General features: G+C 38.6%; 1 protein-coding gene across 1 annotated transcript in view; it reads left to right on the forward strand.

Moving 5' to 3' along the window:
* The window catches only part of RAB38 (RAB38, member RAS oncogene family), a 61,666-nt gene that overhangs the window by 19,630 nt on the left and 18,257 nt on the right, over positions 1–23,779 (forward strand). Inside the window, exon 2 of the mRNA XM_010357221.2 lies at positions 7,317–7,597. Coding sequence (XP_010355523.1) covers positions 7,317–7,597 — 281 coding nt within the window. The remainder of the gene's footprint in view (positions 1–7,316; positions 7,598–23,779) is intronic.

The following is a 23,779-nucleotide window of genomic DNA, read 5'->3' on the forward strand; positions in this document are numbered from 1 at the left end:
GAGGTCTAGAAGTACTTGTTTTATGAATCTGACTACTCCAATGTTGTATGCGTAATATATTTAGGACGTTAAGTCTTATTGTCGAATTGAGCCCATTATTATTATTATATATTGCCCTTTTTGGTCCTATTTGACTGTTGCCAGTTTAAAGTGTGATTTATCTGACATAAGAATGACAACCTGAGCTCTTTTCTGTTTTCTGTTTATGTGCTGGATCTTTCTCTAATCCTTTACTTTGAGCCTATGGGTGTCATTACATGTGAGATGGATCTCTTGAAGATAGCATATGAATGGGTTTCGTTTGTTTCTGACTTGCCATTCTGTGTCTTTTAAGTGAGGAGCTTAGACCATTTACATTCAAGGTTAATATTTATGTGTGAGGTCTTGAGCTTATCATGAAGTTATTAGCTGGTTTGCTTTGAAATATAAGTTTCTGTTGTGTGGTTGCTTTATAGGGCCTGTGGGCTATGTACTTAAGTGTAGTTTTGTGGTAGCCAGTATAGTTTTTTCATTCCCATATTTAGAACTCCCATAAAGATTTCTTGTAAGGCTGGTCTAGTGATAACAGATGCCCTTAGGACTTACTTGTTTTGAAAGGTTTTTAAAATCTCCTTCACTTACGAGCTTAGTTTGGTGGGATATAAATTTTTTTTTTCCCCTTGAGACAAAGTCTTGCTCAGTCGCCCAGGCTGGAGTGCAGTGGCACGATCTCGGCTCACTGCAACCTCCACCTCCCAGGTTCAAGTGTTTCTCCTACTTCAACCTCCCAAGTAGCTGGGACTACAGGTGTGTGTCACCACACTCAGCTAATTTTTGTATTTTTATTAGAGACGGGATTTCATTATGTTGGCCAGACTAGTCTTGAACTCTTGACCTCATGATCTGCCTGCCTCGGCCTGCCAAAGTGCTGGGGTTATAGGCATGAGCCACTGTGCCCAGGTGGGATACGACATTTTTGATTGGAATTTATTTTCTTTGAGAATGCTGAAAATAGTCCCTCAATCTCTCTGGCCTGTAAGGTTTCTGCTGAGGGGTACACTCTTAGCCAAATGGGGTTCCCTTTTTATGCAATTTGACATTTTTGTTTAGCTGGCTTTAAGATTTTTTTCTTTAGCATTGATCTTGGACAATGTGGTGACTATATGCCTTGGTGATGTTCATTTTGTATAGTATCTGGCAGGTGTTTTCTGGATTTTTTGTATCTAAATGTCTACCTCTCTAGCAAGGTTAGGGAAATTTTCTTGAATTATCCCCCCAAATACATATTCCAGGTTTTTAAATTTTTCTTCTCTCTCAGGAATGCCAATAATTTGTAGGTTTGATCTTTTTACATAATAGCACATTTCTCAAAAAGACTTTCTTCATTTAAAAAATATTCTCTTTTTTTTATGTATGTGTGTCTGGGTTAGTTCAAAAGACCAGTTCTCAAGCTCTGAAATGGTTTCTTCTGCTTGGTTTAGTCTAGTGATAACGCTTGCAATTGTATTTTGAAGTTCCTTAAGTGAGTTGTCCAATTCTAGAAGCTGTGATTAATTACGTTTTAAGATTCATCTCCTCTTTCATTTTCTGGACTGCTTTAGAAGTTTCTTTTCAATCTTGTGTTAGATCTCATTGAGCTTCCTTGCAATCCATGATTTGAATTCTTTATCTGTCACTTCTGAGTTTCTGTTTTCATTAGGGACCTTTGCTGGAAAGCTAGTGCAATCCTTTGATGGTGTCACTGCATTCATATTTTTCATAGTGTCAGGATTTTTGTGCTTGTTCCTTTTCATTTGGAAATTTTGGCACTTCTAATTTTTATAATTATTTTCATGTTTGTAGGATTTTTTTCTTTTTCTTTATCTCCCTATCATACCATTGCTATTTTTTTCTTTCTCTTTTCCTTTTCCTTTCTCCCGCTCCATTGGGTCTTTTGGTTTTGCTTCTGTAGCCTTATGTACTTCTTTCTGTAGGTTTTATATTGGGCTGTGCAGTTTGACCTATACGCCAGTAGACAGTGCTTATGCGTGATAGCAGGCTGTGGCCAATGTAACTAGGTATATACTTGATCCTTGTTTACTGGCAGAAGCTCTCTGTTGCCTCAGGCAACATTCTTGGAACGCACAGTTGTCTGAGCTCCCTGCTCAGCCCAGGGGACTGGGGGCCGCAATGGGTGGGGCCAGACGAGGTAGGTTCATCTACAGGTCCCCTAATGACAGGGGCAAGCAACTGTGCTGAGGGAGAATCTGGGGAGCAGCCACCAAGTGCCCAGTTGTGTACCTCAGCATCAAGCTGGGAAATCTCCTTAGCCCCAAGTGCACTGCATGGGAAGGGTAGCAGCCTATAAACCCCTAATCCAAGAGAATAAGTGCTTCAAATGCCTAGAGATCTGCCTGGATGTAGAGCAGAGAGGCTATCCTTGCACCACAATCTCTGCACAGGAGGGGTGGGATGGCTCAGGCTGCCAATTCCGGTGAGCTGGTGCTCCTAATGGCTGGAGATTTGCCTGGGCATGGAGCACAGAGTGCCTCATTGCCTCATGGTCTATGTTCAGAATAGGTGTGGTGGCTCAGGCTGCTGAGCCAGATGAGCAGGTGCTTTGAATGCCCAGAGATCTGCCCTGGTGTGAAACAGAGTTTGCTTCCCTGCACCAGGATCACTGCACAGGATGAGTGGTGCAGGTCAGACTATTGCTCCAGGTGAACAGGTCGTCTGAATGCCTGGAGATCTGCCTAGCTATGGAGTGGAGAGGGACTTGCTGTACCATGATCTGTGTCTGTCATGGGTGGGGCAACTCAGGCTACTGGTCTAGACAAGTGGGTGCTCTAAATGCCAGGATTTCTGCCTAGGAGTAGAGCAGAGAGGGCCCTGCTGCACCACAACCTCAGGCGAGCAGGCTGGATACCTGCAGATTGGTTCCAGATTGCCAAGCTGGCCCTACATACAAGTATTACTGCCCAGAAGAAACTGCAGCTTTATCAGCTGTCCTCCTGTCCCAAGGTTGTGACAGAGGAGAACACAATTCCAGCACTTACTACTGAGGGACTTTCCACAGTTCTGGCTGTGGAGACTCCTACGCTGCTCTAGAGTGAGTGCCGCAGTCTCTGGCTAGAGATTAAAATGAATGGCTGCCTTTCTATGCACTTGGATTAAAAATGGCATCCTGATCTTGGTCCTGGGTATGGGAAAATGTCTGCAGCTTTTCCTCACGTCTTTCCCTCACAATGTCTCCAAGAAACTCTGCAAGTTAGCTCCAGGGCTTGGGAGGTACAAAGTGCTTTACCTTATCATGCTTTGCTGGGATCCTCAGTGGAAAGGCAGGTCACAGAAGGAGGCTCTTTGCCTCTCTCATGTACCTGAGCTTCTCTCACTTTTATTAGCTGGATGCCATCAAAGGGGCTGTTTGCCCACGTTCTCCTCCCTGGGATTTGGGGTGTCCTTCAATTTGGGTTGTCCTGGTGGATTCCCATTTTCCTTCTTGAAATAAAGCTCACACAGTTGGCCTTTATGCACTATCTTGCTATTTCCACGTGGCTGAGGCATGCTAAAAGGCTCTAATCTACTATCTTGGAAGAAAGAAAAGAAATAGCAGTTTTAGGACTAGGTCATACACTAACATCACCTAGAGATAGCTTAAAAATACAGATTCCTGATCTCTACACAAAAACAACACAATAAAGAATCTCTGAGAAGTGCAACCCAACTAGGGATGGGTATTTCTTAGGCGCCAGAGTGATTTCTTATGCTGCCAGAATGGCAACTGCCTGAAGACTTGTGCTTACATTTATGTTTATATTTGGGGAGAGAGACATTGTTGACAGCCTAGATACTGAGATCCCCATTTAGGGAGCTGCCAGGGGTCCAGGTGAGGAGCAATGAGGGGCTGAGCTGGAGCAGGAGCAGTGCTGGGGGAGAGGATGGGCAGGTACACATTACAGCTGTGATGCTTGTGTGTATTTTTAGCTAAGTCTGTGACACCAAATGGACCATTTCAGGCTGTTGGGACAGAGGGCCAAAGTTTGATTGAATCTAAGGCATGAGGAAGGGGCCATTGAGATCAGCCACACCAAGTTCATTTTATAGATAAGAAAACTGAGTCTCAGTGAGAGAAATACATGTGTGTGAGCCTGTTCTGGTAACCAGTGAGTAAAATTAAGACCACATCTTCTGACTTTTCAAGTTGGTATCTTCTGCTGTGAGATTATGTAAATAGTTCCTGTAGCAATTATATTAACTTTTGTGATTTGGTTGAATGCTCTCCCATTTAACACCCTTCATAGCTGAAAGCTGAATCATGAGCCACATCTACACTGCTATGAAGTGTGTATTTAAGAGCATTGGGGACTTACGTGGTGAAGTGGATTATTTTCAGTGCAGTAATCCAGTGTGACAAAACTTAGTTTAGAAATTCCTCCTGGGCAAAAACTGTATATTTCCAGCACAAAGTATAGAGCTTTAGCCACATTAGCTATTCCATAAGTGTGTGTTGAATAAATGATCTAAAATCAAGGGAAGTTTTTGAATTATAGTCATTTTTTAAACAGTAAATTGAACTATGGTGAATTCATCAGGTCTCTACTTTGCCCAAAAGTAGGCACTCACTCTGAGTCACATGGTTCTCATTTTTTGAATAAGAAACAGCAAAGAGGACTATCAGTTGAAAAAGGAAGGAAACAGTGAGTGCTGGGAATGCTCTGATCTAAATGTGACCTCTTGCTAGAATGCCAAAAATATAAACTCTCCAAGTGGGCTGGCTCAGTGACCTCAACATATAAACATCTTTTCTTTCTAGAAACAAGCTGTCTTCTTCTTTCTGATCTAATATACATACATTCACACATACACATGCACACACACACACACATTTTCCTTTATGATTCTCTATGAAGGTATATATAGCCTATGTATTGCTTTTTGTATGGTCTTAGAATAACTCTATCATATAATTAAAATGCAAAATCTTTATTCTTGAGGACCGCCTTATTCTACTATGAAAACCTCTGGACAAGCAGATTATTGGCTAACCCCTGACTTTGCTCTTCATCTGATTAGATCCTTGAAAGAGATCATAAGACATCCTTTAAAAGCCTAAAGGCCTTGGAAGTTCTGAGTAATCACAGAAGGCTTTTTTACCCTATTTTTCTAAAATGTCATGGCCACCCTGGGCAGTATCAAAGGAGATCACTGTTTGCACCAGGAATTTAAAAAGAAAAAAAGAAGTTTAAAACTTATTTGGGAAAACTAAAAGTTCATCTGTGAGTTATGTGTCATGTGGAGAATATTTTGCCCCTTTCTTTCGTTGACTAGACAACTGTGGGATAAAAAACGCATCTCTGGTATAACTCATGTAAGAAATACTGTAAGATTGTCATGTGCTGGCTATGACAAAATACTCTTTTTTCCAGCGATACTTGCTTGTGCACACAGGCTCGCACACTGGGACCAGAGCCCTCAACCTTCATTCATTTTCACTAAGTGCTTAGGGAGCCTTCTCTTACAACTTCAGTGCTACTACCAATGTAAATATAACCATCTACAAAACAGCTTGCTAACTTGAATTAAAACTTACCATCATAAAGTTTTGAGCTCAAAATTAAGGGTAAAGTGTTCTTCTTAGAGATATGTTAACCTGTATTTTCTTAGATACATCCCAGTTTTAGCATTTTACTTTTCCAATAAAAGTTGACTTGTTAAATACACGCTAACTTTGTTTTAATTTATATAACTTTATAAGACTGTTAACATTAATAAATTCCCAAATCAGAATAAAAAGGCTTCGTCTGGTCACATACTTCTAGGGTTTTGAGTTCAGAAAATACAAGTCTTCATTAGCTCCTGTCTTCAGCAACCATTAGTACACAGAGGTAGAAGTAATAGAATTTTGTTCATCTTTGTTATTCAGCTGAAATACTTATAATTTTTTTGTCATAAACTCTGATCTGAAACTCTGATTTCAGAACTTGTGCCATATTGTCTTTCATATTTTTTAACATACTGCCAAAAGAGAAGGAAAACTCCAGTATTGACTAGTTTTAAGGTACTATGCTGGGTGCTTTGCATATATTAATTCACTTCATCCACATGGCAACACTGTGCAGTAAATATTATTATTGCCAATTTGCAGATAAGGAAAAATAAACTTAGAATGCTTAAGAAACTTGACAGTATTCAATCAGAAGATTAAGCATCAGAGCAAAATTGATTCCAACTAATTCTAAAACGAATCTTTATCCTAAAAAACAAAACAAAACAAAACAAAAACAAAACTTATTTAGTGTTTTGCTCTAGGAGGGCTTTTCTTATCCAATAGGTTGTAGAGTATTTAAGGGTAGAGACCATCTAGTTCACTGCTGCATTCTGAGTGAGTAGTCCAGAAACTGGCATCAATACAATAGATGTCCAATAAATATCTGTTCAGTCAAATTCAGTGGGATGGTCCTGTGTGTGGTCCTGGTATATAAGCCTGCAGAAGAGAGAGTACAAGCCTATACTTTAGTAGTTGAGAGTATTTAATGTTGGTAAAAGACTGTGAGCTCTAGATTCAAACAGCTCAGGTTTGAATTACGATTTCTTAAGCTTACTATCTGTATGATTTGAGAATGTTACTTAGACTAAGTCTCAATTTTCTCACTTTAAAATGGGGGTAATAATTGCACCTTAATGATCACTTATGTAAATCACATTTTTCATGGTTAGTAAACATGAATCAATGGTAGCTAATATATAACCTTTAACTGGACTAGATTGTGGATCCCTTTTAAGCATACTCCATAATTTTGTTATTTATTATGTTTATTGTTTAGAATCTGTCTTCCCATTAAAATGTAATCTCCATGGTGGCAGGAATTTTTATGTTTTAATCAGAGTATCCCAAATATTTTGAACAGTGTTGCCCAATCAAGTGTTCTATACTTATGGAAATGTTTTATTATTGGCATAGTCAATAGGCACTAGCAACATGCAGTTACTGGTCATTTGAAATGTAGCTAGCTAGGGTGACAGAGTACTTGTATTAAAAATTTTGTTTTTTTTTTTGTTCATTTAATTTAAATCACCACATGTGGCTACTGGAATACTATATTTGCATAGGTCTAGAATATTACATGGTACACAGAAATTTCTCAGTACGTATTTGTTAAATGAATGAATTCCCCTCTGAAATCAAAAATCAAGAATAAAGCTGCATGATTGCACATTTAGTTCACTCTTTAAAGATAATCAATAAAGATGAAGCATTTTACTGATTGACTTGCTCATCTTGGAGGCTTCATGAAGTTCTAATATGATTCAGTTTGCAATTGTAATACGTTTTTATTTTTATTTCTTTTTGGTGTCAGGTCAAGAAAGATTTGGAAATATGACAAGGGTCTATTACCGAGAAGCTATGGGTGCATTTATTGTCTTCGATGTCACCAGGCCAGCCACATTCGAAGCAGTGGCAAAGTGGAAAAATGATTTGGACTCCAAGTTAACTCTCCCTAATGGCAAACCGGTTTCAGTGGTTTTGTTGGCCAACAAATGTGACCAGGGTAAGGATGTGCTCATGAACAATGGCCTCAAGATGGACCAGTTCTGCAAGGAGCATGGTTTCGTAGGATGGTTTGAAACATCAGCAAAGGTAATATGACTTTAAATAATAAGCTTAATATAAGCAAGGTTCACAAAGAAAATGGCATATAATCATCACTATCTCATAATGATAATAATATGTTTGTTTAGTGATTTGTGATTTCCAGATTGCTCTAAGCTCTTTCTCATGTCAATGCAATGAGTAGGCAAAGCAGGAATTATTGTCTACAATTTATCATTGTGGCAAGAGGAGCAAAGCAACTTATACAAGGTTACAATAGTAATAGTGGATAACTGTGTTTGCTTTTTGAGGTCTTACTATGAGCCAGGCATATTTGGCATGCATTTTCCTATTTAGTCCTCATAACAACTTTATTATGTAAGTATGGTTTTATAGTAAAAGCCTTATTCATGTGTTAGTTAATTTACACAATCGATATTTAATATATTCACCTGTACATCAGGAAATGTGCTTGCTCCTAGGAAAGAAAAGATGGCAAACACTACATTGGGCATACCGGAATGGTGGGGTAACAGAGAATAGACAGCAAGCACAAATGTGAAGAACACAGCATAGCTTGGCCATGCTGATTCCCCTGGGTAGCAGAAAAGTGGCAGGAGGTGAAGCTGAGGCAGGGCTGGAAGATGAAGGATCCTGTATGGTGTGATGAGGATAATATACATCCCATTGTTCCCTAATGTTGCCATCTGATATGTCAGGTGTCTGGCTTTTGTTCTACTTTCTTTTTGTTTGTGCCTGTATTTCAAAAAATCTCAGTATCACAGGAGAAAAAAAAAAAAAAAAACTTTCATAGCAAAATTTGAAAATCAATAAAAAACCATAACTAAAATTTAGAAAGAGTAACTATTTTTGCTGTATTTTCTGACTTTTGTGTGTCTGCATATAATTACATTATTAGGATTGCATTTTACATGGTTTTATATCATGATTTTTCCACTTTTATTCAAATATTAAATGTTTGTGGAGCATAGGCACTTCGCTAGTTTTTGGGATTCATCTGTGAATAAGATAGCCATGGGCTCTGTACTTATGGAGTTCACACGTGGGCCTTATAGTGAACATTTGTGCACCTCTTTAGCAAATGGTTTGAAAATATTACTGGAATGGTCATCATTCCAAAAGGCTGAGGAGGAATCTCTAATGGGTTTCCTACTGGAGAGTAGAATGGTCCAATTTGCCTTGGAGAAACTATTGGAAGATGGATTGGAGGGCAGTGAACCAGGAGATAGAGTGGCATGGTAGTTACCATGTTCTGTGGGAACATAATGAGATCTTAAACTGGAGTAGTGGCTATAGATAGGAAAGAAAACCTGGATTTGAGAACACCACCACATTACAAAGACCAGCACAATTAAGCAAGCACTTGTACTGGAGATGATGGAGAGGAAGAAAAGGGCAGTGGTGCCACTTTTTCTGTCACAGCGGGATTTTTTTTGTTTGAACCATTCCTGGAGAGCCTTGAAGCCTGTCTCCTTGCTCTTCTGTCACTAGCTTTTATGTTTCGAAAGTTGTTATTTCTCAGTTGTAAGAGTTGTTGTCTTCCTTTTGAGGCCTGAGTGTGCCAGTGTGCTTTTCCCTTTCATTCTATTTAAAATTTTGATTTCCTCTGTTTCTTGGGATTCTTCCTTTGGTTCAGGATACATTCCCCATCATTTTATATTTCTTGACTCTCATTGAACCTTTTTAGTTTATGTGGTTGAAGGATTTCTTGCTGTAAGGGGAGACAGAGCACAACTGAAAGGTATGATTAAGTTACAGAAATTTAACAAGCATGGTTTCTTTTTGTAGTCTATTTTCTTTTTTGAATGTTAGCCTGTTTTTTTTTTTTTTTTTTTTTAATTCCAAAATGTGGGTGAATTCACTTATTTTCATTTCCTTTTAGCACCACACTCAATTTCACTCCAAAGTTCCTGCATATTCCTTCAAATTGCTTTCTTTCAAAAAATGTCACTCTCAGCTCAGAAGCCTCCAGGCACAGGGGAGAAATAGTAGGACTTTGGAGAACTCCTTTTCTCAGTTGATTACATTACATTGTAAGTGCTAACTAGATTGAATGACCCATACTTACATGGGGAGAGGAGTCTTCTGTTATTCATTCATTCATTCATTCATTCATTCAATTAATAAATATTATCAAATACCTGCTATATGCCAGACAAATGTTCTGGGCACTAAGAATGTAGAAACTTATGAAACAGATAAAACCTTGTCTTCATGGATAAAAACAACAACAAAACATAAATAAAATATACAGTGTGTGATAGTTATTAAGTGCTAATAAGAAAAAAGGGAAAAAAGAAAGGAAGAAGCCTATGAAGCTGTAGGGAGGCTTGAAATTACATGTGGGTCAGAAGACCTTCTGAAGACATTTTTCACCTCACTCTGACATTCCTTGCTCAACCACTATAATGTTAAACAGCCTGCTTAAGGACACAATGTTTAGTACCTTTAGGACTGGCTGACCCACCTTACTTAGGTACTGGATTTCTAATCCTCCAAATCCCTGTAAGTGTGAACTTTGAAGAGAAGCTTTGTACAGTGTTGGGGAGGGGGGACATGAGATTTCACAAGCTAATATAATCAAGAAAGTACAAGGCCTTATTGTAAAATATAGAAGGCATGTTCAGCGTCTCTTTTCCTTCCATGCGTAATGCTGTTGAGGTTGTCCTTCTGAATGTCTTAGCGAGAATGTCTTGCCTGTGCCAGATTAGTATTCAGAGTCAACACTTAGAAGCTCAGGAACAATCCTGCAGCATTGACAAACTGGAGTGTCAAACATTTTTTAAATTCTTTTTAAAGATCTCTGATAAAGCTCTGCTAACTTTCTGACTATAGTATTACAACATTTACAAAACTGAGGCCTGGATTTAACTGTCTGCCTGAAGCAGAGATGGTAGATTTTGGGGATAGCTATGAATTCCTTCCTTCATTTTGAGATCAGAGAACATTTCCCGTAGGTATCCTTCTCTTAGACAGTCAACCTACTAAAAGTTAAAGTCCTTTTGAGTGACGACATAATGTCTGGTGATAAATACCTGATTTCCTTTCTTCGCATCGCTGAAACTTCTGAGTCAAACTTCTGGCTTTGTCCCCATGGGCACATCCAGCAGAAATCCTTCAGGTATCATCAACTTGGACATCTCTGCAGTTGAAACTTTCAGGGTTTTAGATGAGTTAGTCATTGAAACCAGCCTCCATCTTACCACGGACCCCACTACTGAGGGAAATTTACCCTCTTGCTCTTCAGTCCTATGGAGTAAGTTTCCATGAGAGTTTTCATGACTAATGCTGTTGCTGGAGCAATCATGGTAGCCCCTGGCTGGCAAGTGAATTAAGAGAGAAAAAATAAAAATTAAATACATGTTGGTGTCTCTGGTTTTTCACATTATCTCTCCCAATATTAAAACCAAAGGAAAGAAAATAGTCTTTTCTGAGTCATATTCTTTGATTTTTAACATTTGCATTATTTTGCTTTCTTGGCTGTATTTCATTGAATTCCCCCTGTGGATTCTCTAGGTGATGTATAATTGGGGTACTTGTGTGTCCCATTTTGCCCCCCAAATTCCTGGTTTATACCTGCTGTTCCAGCATAATTATTAATAATACTTTCATTTTTAATTTGTAATTTAAATTTCCATGGTCACCCCGTAGATCATGAGCTCAACTTATTTTACCCTCTACATCATACTTTAGCTCTAATAATGGATATTTTAACATTCCTGTGCCCATATCCCATTTTTATAATCTGCTTTGGCAGATCTGTTTCTTTAGGATAAGGACCCTGCCCTTCTCTTGTTAGTACATCTTCAGGGCCTATTTCAGAGGCTGACTGGGTTCTGCTACCTGCTGACCAAATTACCTGGTACATTCTTGGTGCCCACTGCCTGAATCTCCATCAGTTGCTGTTTTTGAATTCACTCTCTAATCACACCCACTCACCTAGAGCTACTGTGAGCATTAAGACATAATAGCATAAGAGATAATGTGGCTGGGCACAGTGGCTCACACCTGTAATCCCAGCACTTTGGGAGGCCGAGGCAAGCGGATCACGAAGTCAGGAGTTCAAGACCAGCCTGGCCAACATAGTGAAACCCCATCTCTACTAAAAATACAAAAATTAGCCAGGCGTGGCGTTGGGCACCTGTTAATCCCAGCTACTCAGGAGGCTGAGGCAGGAGAATCCCTTGACCTGGGAGGCGGAGGTTGCAGTGACCCAATATCGCGCCATTGCTCTCCAGCCTGGGCGACAAGAGCAAAACTCCATCCCCCCCCCCCAAAAAAAAGAGAGAGAAATAATGTATGTGGGGCCCAGATGCATAATATCTGATCCCACCACACACAGACACACACTTTACATACTCTACACCATTCCTACTGTCTCTACCCACAGCCTATAAGCTGATCTACCTGTGATGCACACAACAGCCATACTCTGGTGGAAAAGTCTGTTTCTGTATCTTAGCCCTTTCCAGCCTGCTCCATTCTGCTCACATAACGGAGTGGATCAGGTGTGGCTATGCTCACAAATACACCACCACAAACACTAGTGTAGGTGGGAAAGAATGGAACAAGTTGTACCTATGCAATATCGGGGACAAAAGTCAAATTCACAGAAAGAACCTCCAGTGCCTCCAGTTCTTGCTTTCCCTACACCAGTCCTACTCCTAACAGATATCTTTGGTTCTTTCTATGCTATTTATAGTGAATTTTTGGACCCACCCTCTCTCCCAAAATGTTCTAAGAGCAACAGGTGCACTGGGAAGAAGCTTATGTTAAATTATACTCAATTTTTGCCTCTTATTTGAAGCTAAAAATAAAAATGTTAATGTGTATTCTTCTGCTGAGAAAAAGAATATATCTAATACTGTTCTCTATAAGATGGTATTAGTTTCTCTTAGGGAGAGGAATGGATGTTTCACAGTGTAGTGGATATTTCTCATGTTGTTTGGCTTTCTAACAACTGTTAAATACATTGGATATCTTTGGGGAATTTCCAGCTGTAGGAAGCTCACCTCGCCAAGAAGAACTCATAAAACTTTCTTCTTTTGCTTCCTTTGCAGCTAGGCACAGGCAGATGACCTAGATTTCACCAATTGTAGGTTGTAGGCATCCATCTCCAAATAATTTAGATGAAGTTATAAGATACACCTCCACTGACTTAATTTATCACAGCACATTTAACCCTGTATTTTTAGCTGAACTGATTTGAGCTGGTTATACTTAGGGACATAAAAGGAAGGGCCTGATTTGAAATCTAAAACCGGAGCAAACTTAGAATCACTTAGAATCATAATATACAGGAAATGATGGCTGTGTTTAATAGTGATTTCACATAATGTCCACCAGTCTGTAGTACAACTATTTGAGTCATCACTTCTGACAGATTATTAATGCGCTACATGAAGAATGAAAATTGTTTTCTGAAGTTGGGAATAGTTGAAGTGTATATGAGTCTCAAATTCAAGCTAGTTAGCTATTTAAGGATCAACGTCAATTAATAATAATATTTTATCTTTAGCTAATCAATCCTCTAGAGGTTCCCTACATCAATGCTTGTAATTTACTAGACAGTCTGAGGTCCAACTGTGACTGAGATACTGTATAGTAGGAGAAGAGAAATGAACAATCAGAGGCTATAACCATAGTTTGGTTTGTATAAGGCAAGGTGTTGCATATGTCATTCTATCCTACATGGTTCATATTTTCATTACTTAGAGCTCAGATCTTTCCTGTTTCATGTTTGGACAATCATAATAACTTGACTCCAGACTTTGCTCACTGTAGTGTTTTGCATGCTATTAAAAACTTAACCTGCTCAAGGGATGACTTTGATTTTGTCACTGCCTAGTTAAAGAATCTTCTGTAGGTTCTACTTCTTAATGATTTAAATTTAGACACCTTAGAACATGCATTAGCAAGCTATGGCCTGTGGGCCAAATATGGCCTGCCCTGTATTGTAAATAAAGTTTTGTTGGAACTCAGCTGTGCTCATTGGTTTACATGTTATTAATGGCTGCGTTTATGTTACAACTACAAAGTTAAACTGTTGTAACAGAGACCTTATAGCCTGCAAAGCTTCAATTATTTGCCATCTGACCCTTTATGCTTCAAAGTTTACCACCGATGCCTGAAAATAAGAATAGCTTCTCTTTAGCCAAGCACTGTGCTAGTGACTTTACATGCGTTTTAGCTTATCCTTGAAATAATCTTGTATGGTAAGTACTGTTACTTTTTCTGTTCACAGAGGAAGCAATTAAAGTTTAAATTAGAGAGTGACTAGCGAAAGATCTCATAGTGGTGTGTGGAAGAGTCAGGATTTCAAGCTAGACATGCTGACAGAACAGCTTAGCCACCCAACCTCCACACTGCACTGTACTACCTTACAACTTTTTCTAGTCTGATCTTATATAATAACTATTTATTGAGCAATTGATACATGGTAGACCAGGGACTGGGATAGATAAATGAGTAAAATGTGGTCCTAATCTCTAGGAGTTTAAAGTCTAATGACAGATATACAGATGTGTAAGTACATCTTCCAAGAAATGACACAATGGAGCAATTCACATGGAATTGTTGGGTGAGTTGGATAAGGAAGGGTGTTTTCTCACATGTACTTTTATTCTAGTTGTTGTCAGAAACCTATCTTTTTCTCATCTTTCTGCTTTTGTTCATGATGGTCACACTGTATGGGATTATAATGCAGTGGACATTCTTTTTCTGTATTTCATTTTGCCCAACAAAGTCCAGCTCTGGATGTGAGAGAAGAAACATAGAAAAATACCCTGACTTTAGTAGTAAGGAGTCTTCAGAACTCCAACTAGAATCCCTGATTCTGATACCCTGCCCCAACAAATAATTCTTGCTCTGGCTAACTATTAACTCTTTCTTCAGGAATTGCCTGACTCCAACATATTTTTTCTACAGATACCTATGGAAAGGGACTTAAGCAATTCATGACACCATGGGCTGACTGTAAAAGAGGATCCATGCTTCAGTGCACAGGATGCTCCAAGAATCTCTTGAAATTATGTATGCAACTTTTTCGTGCCCATGTATTATTTGTAGAGAGGGCAATCATTTATTGCATACTAAGAACCTTCCAGGCATTTCACAGCTATTATCACTAATTCTTACAATAATGAGGCATTATCCCTATTTTCCATGGAGAGAAGGAGTCGTGGCATGATTAAGGGACTTGCTCAAAGCCATGCATGCAGCCTTGTGTCGTGATTCTGACCCCTAGCTATCTGGTCAAAGCCCACATTTTCCATGATCTGCGAAAGTGCTTCAATGCTTCTCAGCAGTCTTTCTCAGATTCAGAATTCCTTGTGATCCTAGAGCTGAGTCTAGTTGAGGAAAGGCCTGTTTATCTGAGGTCAGAAGGATGCAGCCACTCCAAGAGCTATCTCCACTGTGGTTTCATCTCTCTAGGCAAGGACATACATCAGAAGAGAGGGCTGAACTGCACTATATGAGCTGGCCTAGCATATATCTATCTCCTAGGTAGTACCAGCCATATCGGTTGGAGAGAGGACACCTCTTGAGGAAACCTGTAGAGGCCATATGATGTATGAGGGTAGGAAGGTAGGAAGGGAACACAGACTTGTAAAATCTTCAGAATTTTCAAAGGCAGAGATGGAAGGAGAAAGGTATTCTAGGCAGAGGAAACAGCATGTGAAAGGCATGGAGTTGAGAAATAACAGAAAGTGCTGACAATGCTGAAGTTCAATGAGGCTGAAGTATAACGTGGAGGGGAAACAGAGAGCAAAGCTTCGCAGTGTGTCAGACCATGTCCATTAACATAAACACTTCTGGCTGAGAATTCTAATGGACTGTAGAAGTCTGAACTCAAAGATTCAACAGTTTCTTAGTAATGTCCAAAAATCAAAGGACGACCATACTTGGTTTTTATTAAAAGACAAATGCCAACTAAATAACAATTCTTACTCAATTAGTGCCTTTTCCTTAGAAAATTTGTCAAATCCTAATATAAGGTATAGTGCTTTTCAGCCTCAGCACTATTGCATTTTGGGCCAAATAATTCATAGCTGGGACTGGGAGGGAAGTGTGTGTGTGCTGTGCAAGGTAGGATATTTAGAAACATTCCTTGTCTCTACCCACTTAAGATCAGTAGCACCCAACACCCCAATCAGTTGTGATCATCAAATATATCTCCAGACATTGCCAAATGTCCTCTGGTTGGAGGGGCAAAATCACTCCCCACTGAAATCACAATTAAACAGTCATCAAAAAATATGTCTTGTGCCCAGTTGGTTCTGCTGTTTTCTAGGGGGTGGGGACAGAGTCAGGTCTGCCTTGATTCTGTCTGAAAAAAAAGAATCCTTGTAGGCCTGTTCCCATGAGTCTGTGGGAGGAAGAAAACATCTAGAAAGTAAGGTGTGTTACCTTTGAGCTTGGATCTTTCCTCCTGGATCTCTATCTCTAGCCATGGACTTGTTTCTAAAACTTCAGATTTCCATATTCTTCTGGATCTCTACTTGGATATCTCTCAGAGAACTCCTCAAACCCAACATATCTGAAACGGAATTCATCAGCTTTTCTGCAAACATAATTATCCAGTTTGGAGACCCCACATCCACACAGGCACTCAAGCTGGACACGATATAACCAGGTCCCACATTCTTTAGAAACCCCTCATTCTTGAGCATAGAAGACCCCAATAGTGAGATTTTTTTCCTGCTTCTCCAAGCCTATCTCTACTCTTTCCATTTATTCCATGGTTATGCTAAACTGCATCAAGTCCCCCATCACGGCTTGGTATTTCCCCAGGCTTCCTAGCTGTATGCACCTGTCTCTCACTCTTCCTTCAGCACTTGGCTCTAGTGTCAGCTGTTACAGTGTCTCCTATACCTTAACATGCTATGTTAAGATGATTTCCTTATGGGGCTGGCCCCTGCATTGCGTTGTGAATCCTCCTGGTCATTACCCAGCACAATGGCATGCACGCAGAGTGATCACTTGGTCAGCATTTATTGGATGGAAAAGAATATTTTGATGCACTGCCTTTTAAGGAATCTTTCAAAAAGATTGTTTTACTCTATTATTCTTGGCCCTGCCCATGTGGGGTACTTATGTCCTTAGATAACTGTGTAGAAACAGAAAAATTAATTTACTGCTGTAATTCCCAGGAGGACTCCTTATGTAACTCCTTTCATCCAGAAAGCTCTTCAGAAACTGCACAGCAAGGATATTGTAGTGCCCTGCAGTGTGGATGGGGACATAAACAAAAAAAATGAAGGTGAGGGAAGCTGTACCCTCCCCGGCTCCGCCCCTCCTCCCCCAATGCCTTGCCTTGGGCCCTCAACTGAGATCTGCAAATTCTTTGCTTGGCAATGCCACATAACATTCCATAAGAATCTAACATGAGCTTGTGCACCGAATTATACAGGTCATTCCTACTTCACACTCCAGGACCAGAATATAGCAATTTTCTTCACTGAAATTCTTACAATCCTGTTTTACATGTATCTCTCATTTGTGTTTTAGCTACTGTCAGTTGAGCCGCCTGCAATGGCTGTCAAATTTGTCTTTTTTAAAGAAAGAAACACAATTATGGGGAGGATTTTCAATGATTTTCATTGATGAGACCAGGTCTAGACTTCAGATCCAGTCAAGCACTCTATCTATTCCATGACAGTGATTCTTGTAAAAGTGGTGCATCAGGGTCACGTAAGGAGCTTGCTAAGATTGCAGATGCCTTGGACCTATTCTCAGAGAAGTCTGGAGGGGCTTAGAATGTATGTTTTGGAAAACACTGCTTTGGTGATTTCGACTTGCACCCTGGTTAAGATGCATTGTGTTGGAATTTAACTCATTTATTCATTCATTTATTCATTCTCGAAGTATTCTTTGAATACCTACTATACACTCAAGTAGGTACTTTGCTAAGCACTGGGACACTGATAATAAAGGGCACAGTTTCTTATTAGGTTCAACTCCTGGAAGACACCCAAATAAAAAAAATAATTACAATATAGTATGAAGTTCCAGATAATTTGATGGCTTTTACAAGAGCAGTAAGAGCAGCTGAAGAAAAAACTGTTACTTGCACCTGTGAGTGATGCCGCTTCTTTGATGTTTAATCTAGGTTGCCAAGAGTAAGAGAGGCCTCAAAGGAAGACTGAAGAGAAGCACTGAGAACTCCTTTTTAATGGATACTGTGTAGTGTGGCATTAGGAACCCACCTTTAGGAACTCCTGGATATTTCATTTTTAGAAAGCAAAAATAAGCTTCTCATCATTTTTCTAAGATATCTAATCAAGAACGTGTTGCTCATTTGTAGAAAGCAAAAATAAGCTTCTCATCATTTTTCTAAGATATCTAATCAAGAACGTGTTGTTATTGCAGAGTTAACCTATCATTATCAGTCATCAGAAAATTGTCAAAACAAGACCACAAAGAATCTTATTAAGAATAATAATAAAAATTGTATTTATAAAATACATGTTTAACAGGTCTTGTGATAAGTGCTTTATTTCATTTAGTTCTCACAAACCTTTATGAAATAGGTGATATTACTATGCCCGTATTATATATTAAGGAACTGAGACTTTAAAAAGTTAAGCAATTTACCCAATATCCCATGGTTAGCAGGTGGCAGAGTCAAAATTAGAACCCAACTGTCTCTATTCAAATCCTTCCTTCCCTATTTTTTTTTTTTTTTACTTCTCTGTGTCTAAGTGATAGTCTTATATTGCTATTTCTTGATTTACTAGATTTCTACGTACTCATTAATAATTTGCTTTTCCAGATGACAATTTAATTTTCTTAACTACTTCCCCCACTCTCCCATCTTTTCAGGAAAATTCTATCACTGCTTTTGGTTGAATCATGACAAAAATCGTGGTTTATATCATTAAAAATGAAAATATTATTCACTCACATAATTGGCTGTCTGTGCTTATTTTCAATGAATCTTAATTCCTTAATGTTTAAAAAAATGTCCATTATATTATTTATTCTGTTGAGACTGGTTTTGTTTTGGAGATCTCCATCTCAGAATCCTCTCCTTTCCTCATGCAATTTATTTTGAATGCCCTATAGAGCCAGCACACGGCTGTAATCCTGAGACTTTGCTTTGACATTCTTGTGTGTGGGAGTGCCTGCTCCCTGGATTCCAATTATTTGTCCTGTTTTGCTGGAACATAGCCTCCTGCTACTGCTTAGGAAAAGCTGCATGACATTTCTGGGTAGTTGATGTCTTCAAATATGTGTTTTCTAACCCTCACACAATTTTAACTCTCTAGATGGGTGTAGATTCCTCGGTTTAAAATGATTTCCCCTTAAACTTGAAGGCACTGCTTCATTGTAATATAACATTTAGCATAACTCTTCAGAAGTCTCATACCATTCTCATTCTTAAAGCTTTGTGCATAAGCTATTTTCTTTTGTCTGATAGTTATTAGAATCGTGTCTTTACCCCTGGTAATCTGAAAGTCCACAATCCTGTGCTCTATATAAACCTTTGTTCATTTATTGTTCTGGGCCCTTTGTAAGCTGTTTCAACTTACAAACTCATGTTCTGAAAACTGTTATTTCTTTGATAATATTTTTCCCTTTTTTTTCTGTGTTCTTTACTTATGAAACCCCTAGTTTGGTGTAACCTGAACTAATACGTCTATGAGCCTATGATTTTTTCACATATTTTCAGCACTTTAGCTATTTTTGTTTTATTCTGTTTACTAGTTTGCTGCAATTTTCCAGTCTTTTATTATACTTTTTAATTTCAGCAATCATAATTTTAATTTTGAATAACTCAATCTTATCCTGATTATTCTTTTTCAAAAATTCTATCTTAAGAATGTAATAGTTTATTATATTTGTGAAGATACTGATTTTTCTGAAGTTTTTTTCTGATTTTTGCATTATCTATTTCATTAGAATTATTTTTTCAGTTCCACTTTTGTTTTTCTATTTTACGTTGATGGTCCCCTTTAAAAATTTTGAGAGCAAGACCATCAGAAGCAGATACTGAGCTCTGTGTGTCTAGGAGGCTTGTTGAATAGTGGCTATGGTGATTGTTGATTTGTGGGTTTTGCTTTAGGTTGGTTTTCACTGGGGACTGCATGTCAGTTGTTGAAGGTCTTTTCTCTACAGAAAAACTCTTCTTTCGCACTAAGGGTGAAGATGTCAGAGTTCTTAATAGAGGGAAGAAGTAGCCCAGCTGCCATATTTGCATACTTTTAGTTGATTATTTTTTCCATCTCCATACCACCTACAGGGGCATGCTAGTTGGTATCTCTTGAGTCTCAAGTCTCCTTTCTTTAGTTTATTCAGAAGATAAACAAGAATTTGACTTGCGGTGTAAATGTCTGACTGCTGGTATCCTATATGGAAAAATGGAGAAGGGACAGGGTGGATGTCCCCATTTGGACTTTCAACCAGTCTCCCTGATTTCAACTACAATTACTATGTAAGTGTTGAGGTTCTTGGATTTTGAGGTAATTAATTAGTCCTACTATTTTCAATATCTGCCTCTACACACCCTTTAGACCATGCTATCTACACCCTGTTAAACCTATTATTACTTCTCTATTACTTTTAGATTTCTAAAAATGTGCAAATCTTTTGAATGCTGATGCTCATGTTCTCATTCTTTCCAGCTTTCTACTTCTAAAAGAAAACCAGTAGACAAAGGCATTGTCTCTTCTGTCAGAACCAATATTAACTTTCTTGATCTTCAACCCTGGGCAGAGTGGCTTCCTTGTTTTAGAAAGGGTTATGTTACTAAGACATGTTTGCCCTCTCCTTCTCTGTTACTTTACTTTTTAGTATTGATTTTGTCTGACCTTTGTTTTGTGGTCCTTTGCCGCCTTTGTTGTGTCTTGTTTGCCACATTTGAAGCACCTTTAGATTTGTGGATGACAGTCCTACCCTCCCAAGGCCTTCTGTTTCATCTCCATCTACTTCACTGCTACCGAGGTATTGATTTCTTGAGAAAGCCTGGTGAGATTGGGGGAAAATCAATATCCCATTAAACAAAAGTGAGGAGCAGCAGCAACTCCTCTGTAGCCTGTCTGTGGACCTAACATGCTAGGGGAGTGCCCAAAGGCTGGGTTAGCCTGTGGTGTCCAGAGATATCCTACAGTGATGGAATAGCCCTAGGGATAATGTAGAAAAGCCAATGACAAATGCTTAAGATTTGTAAATCCATTTCCTTGAACTAAATGAAGTGGTGTCGCTTTTTGAGAATAATTTTGCTTGTCAAAGCTTGCTCCAGAGGAAAGAAGTTCTCTCTTGAGAACTTTCATAATTCCCGGTCACTTTGAATTTTCTAGTGTAAGAAAAATTGTTGATTAGCTATAAGGCAAATTATTTAACTTTCATTTCTCCTGGGGTTTTCAAAATGAAAGAGGAATGACAGCATTGAGATGCCAGGATACTATATGTTTCTGAAATATTATGTTGTAAATTCCATTTTTAAATACCACCCCAAAAGGCTCGTTCTGGTTGTTCTTCCTGCATGAGTCTCTTTAAAAAGGAAGAGTTTCTTTGGAAGACTGTTATCACCTTCTATGTCATCTGGTTATAAGTTTAGTTTCTGTGTTTCAGATTTTTGTAAAGAAGCACAGTTATGAGCAGTAAATGCAAACTATCAGAGTCAAAAGAGATCTAGCATTACCACAGTAGTTGAAACCCATATTTAACCCCCAAAGTAGCATTATATATCTTCTTCTACCATTTGCATGGAAACACAAGAATATTAGATTTGGCGAACACTTTAAATTAACCTGTGGTCTAAGTACTTATTTTATGGTTTTATTTATTCATTTATTTTTCAAATAATCATTGAGCACCTCTATGTTACAGGTACTATTTTAGGCATTAGGGCTATACCAGTGGACAAAATAGATAAAATCTCTCTCACCTTGGAACTTGCACTATAGTGAGTAAAGACAGGTTATAAAATGGAAATAAGCATTAAATATAGTTTGTCAAGTGGAGATAAGTGCTAAGCAGAACATGAATGCAGGGGAGCTTGTGTGGCATATGTAAAATGTAGGATATAGGGAGGAGTACAAAGAGAAGAAAGCAGTTTTAGACAGGCGACCAGGGAAAGATGAAACCTTCCCTGGTCACAAGAGGGAAAAATAAAAACACACAAGAGGGTGTTGTTGTTGTTGTTGTTGCTGTTGTTTTTTAAGTTAAATATTTGAAAGATGAGCACTATTGAGCCATATAAATTCACGGAAAGAAAATGATCGAGGAAGTGGATATAGCATGAGCAGAAGCACTCTGGCAGGAACTGACAGCTGTATTTTTGGAACAGCTAGGCAGCCAGTGAAGATGGAGCAGAGTGAGCAATAGCAGAGTGATAGAGATGAGGTCAGAGAGGTGATGTCGTTCTGTTGAGTTTTTAGATAATTGTAAGAACTTTGGATTTTTCTGTGAGAGAGAATTTTCTGTGCAAGAAGCCATTGGGTTTGATCGGAGATGTGATATGATTTGATCTAAAGGATCATTGCAGTGGTTTTGTTGAACCTGAATTATAGTGAGAAAGGCTGGAAGCAGGAGATCAGCTGGGATGCTATTGCAATATCTAAGAAAGAATAGTGAGAAATACTCAAATTCTACGTTGTATTTATGAATGTTTATCAGACACAGGATTTCCTTGCAATTTAAGTAAAGGTAATGACAGAAAGGGAGGATTTAAGGATATCTAAACAGTTTTTGGCCTAAGCAACTGTAAAAATAGAATTGGCGGCCAGGTGAGGTGGCTCACACTTGTAATCCCAGCACTTTGGGAAGCCGAGGTGAGGGGATCACTTAAGGTCAGGAGTTTGCAACCAGCCTGGCCAACATGGAGAAACCCCATATCTACTAAAAGTAGAAAAAATTAACCAGGCATGGTGGCAGACACCTGTAATCCCTGCTACTCAGGAGGCTGAGTCACAAGAATCGCTTGAACCCAGGAGGGGGAGGTTGCGGTGAGCCTAGATTGTGCCACTGTACTTCAGCCTAGGTGACAGAGCAAGACTCTATCTCAAAAATAAATAATAATAATAGAGTTGGCAGTTTTTGAATGGGGTCATGAGATACAGAGGGATCAATGGGGAAGAGATATCAAGATTCATTTTTTTGTATGTTAAAGTCTAAGAGATTACTATACATGTAAGAGCAGATGTAAAGTAAGTAGTTATGTATGATTCTGCAGTTCAGGATAAAAGTCCAGGCTGCAGATATGTTTGGTTGTTATGAATATATAGGTAATATATAAAGATCCCTTGGGAATGAGATTACCTTGGGAATGAGTATAGATAGAAAAGAGAAAAGGACTAAGGACTAATATCTTGGCATTCCTACATTTAGATGAAGAAATAAGGCCCCAGAGAGGGGAAGTAATAGAGGTAGCATAGGCGTTTTTCAGAATAGCCAAGACTAGAACTCAGTGGACTCTCCTCAGTAGACAGCCCTAATACGATTACTTTTGAGTAGCCGGACTTTTCACTTTTTTTCTCTATGCTATTCTTCTGGGTAGTAAACTGGGAAGATTTTGGACAAGAAAAAAGTCAGATTATACATCATTGGTTCTCTCTTTAAATAATCAAAACTTACATTCACTTACAGTGTTTCTGCTATAGTTGGTGGGTCTAAAAATTAAAGTAGGAAAATAAAGTTATTAAATGATTATCCCCCTCTATTCTGTCAACAAGTGTATTTTCTTTTAAGTCACTGGGAGGTCTAGCATGGGTCAGAGGTGTCTAGGGTGTAATAGGAGCAAACTTTGACCAGATTTTATAGTAGTTAGAGATTTTTAAATCTGACTTAAAGAGCATAGTAGCAAGCCTAAATTTTAGATCTACAAAAGGGCCAAAATATTCAGAAACTTTGTAAATGAGTTCATCATCTAGATTGAAAGTCAGCTTTTGTTACTTGCCAAGAATGTTCAAAATGTTAATATATAACATTCATATAAAACTTTCAAATTTTCAAAGTTTCCAACATTTATTTTCTTATTTGGCTTTCACAAATTCCCGGCACAGAATGACTTTTCACTCTTTGGTAAGACTTGTTTATTAAGAAGTCCTGCTGTTGTTCAAGTGGATTGGCTTTGGGAACCCTTACCATTCTGGTTGTCTTACTTGGACACTGTGATCTGTCCGTATGCCAGTTTAAGTGGAGTGGCCAGATCTGTTGACTATATACTAGATATAGACTGAACAGAGCACGGGATAATGGGACTCT

Source organism: Rhinopithecus roxellana, chromosome 15 (genome assembly GCF_007565055.1).
Source record: "Rhinopithecus roxellana isolate Shanxi Qingling chromosome 15, ASM756505v1, whole genome shotgun sequence".
NCBI lineage: Eukaryota > Metazoa > Chordata > Mammalia > Primates > Cercopithecidae > Rhinopithecus > Rhinopithecus roxellana.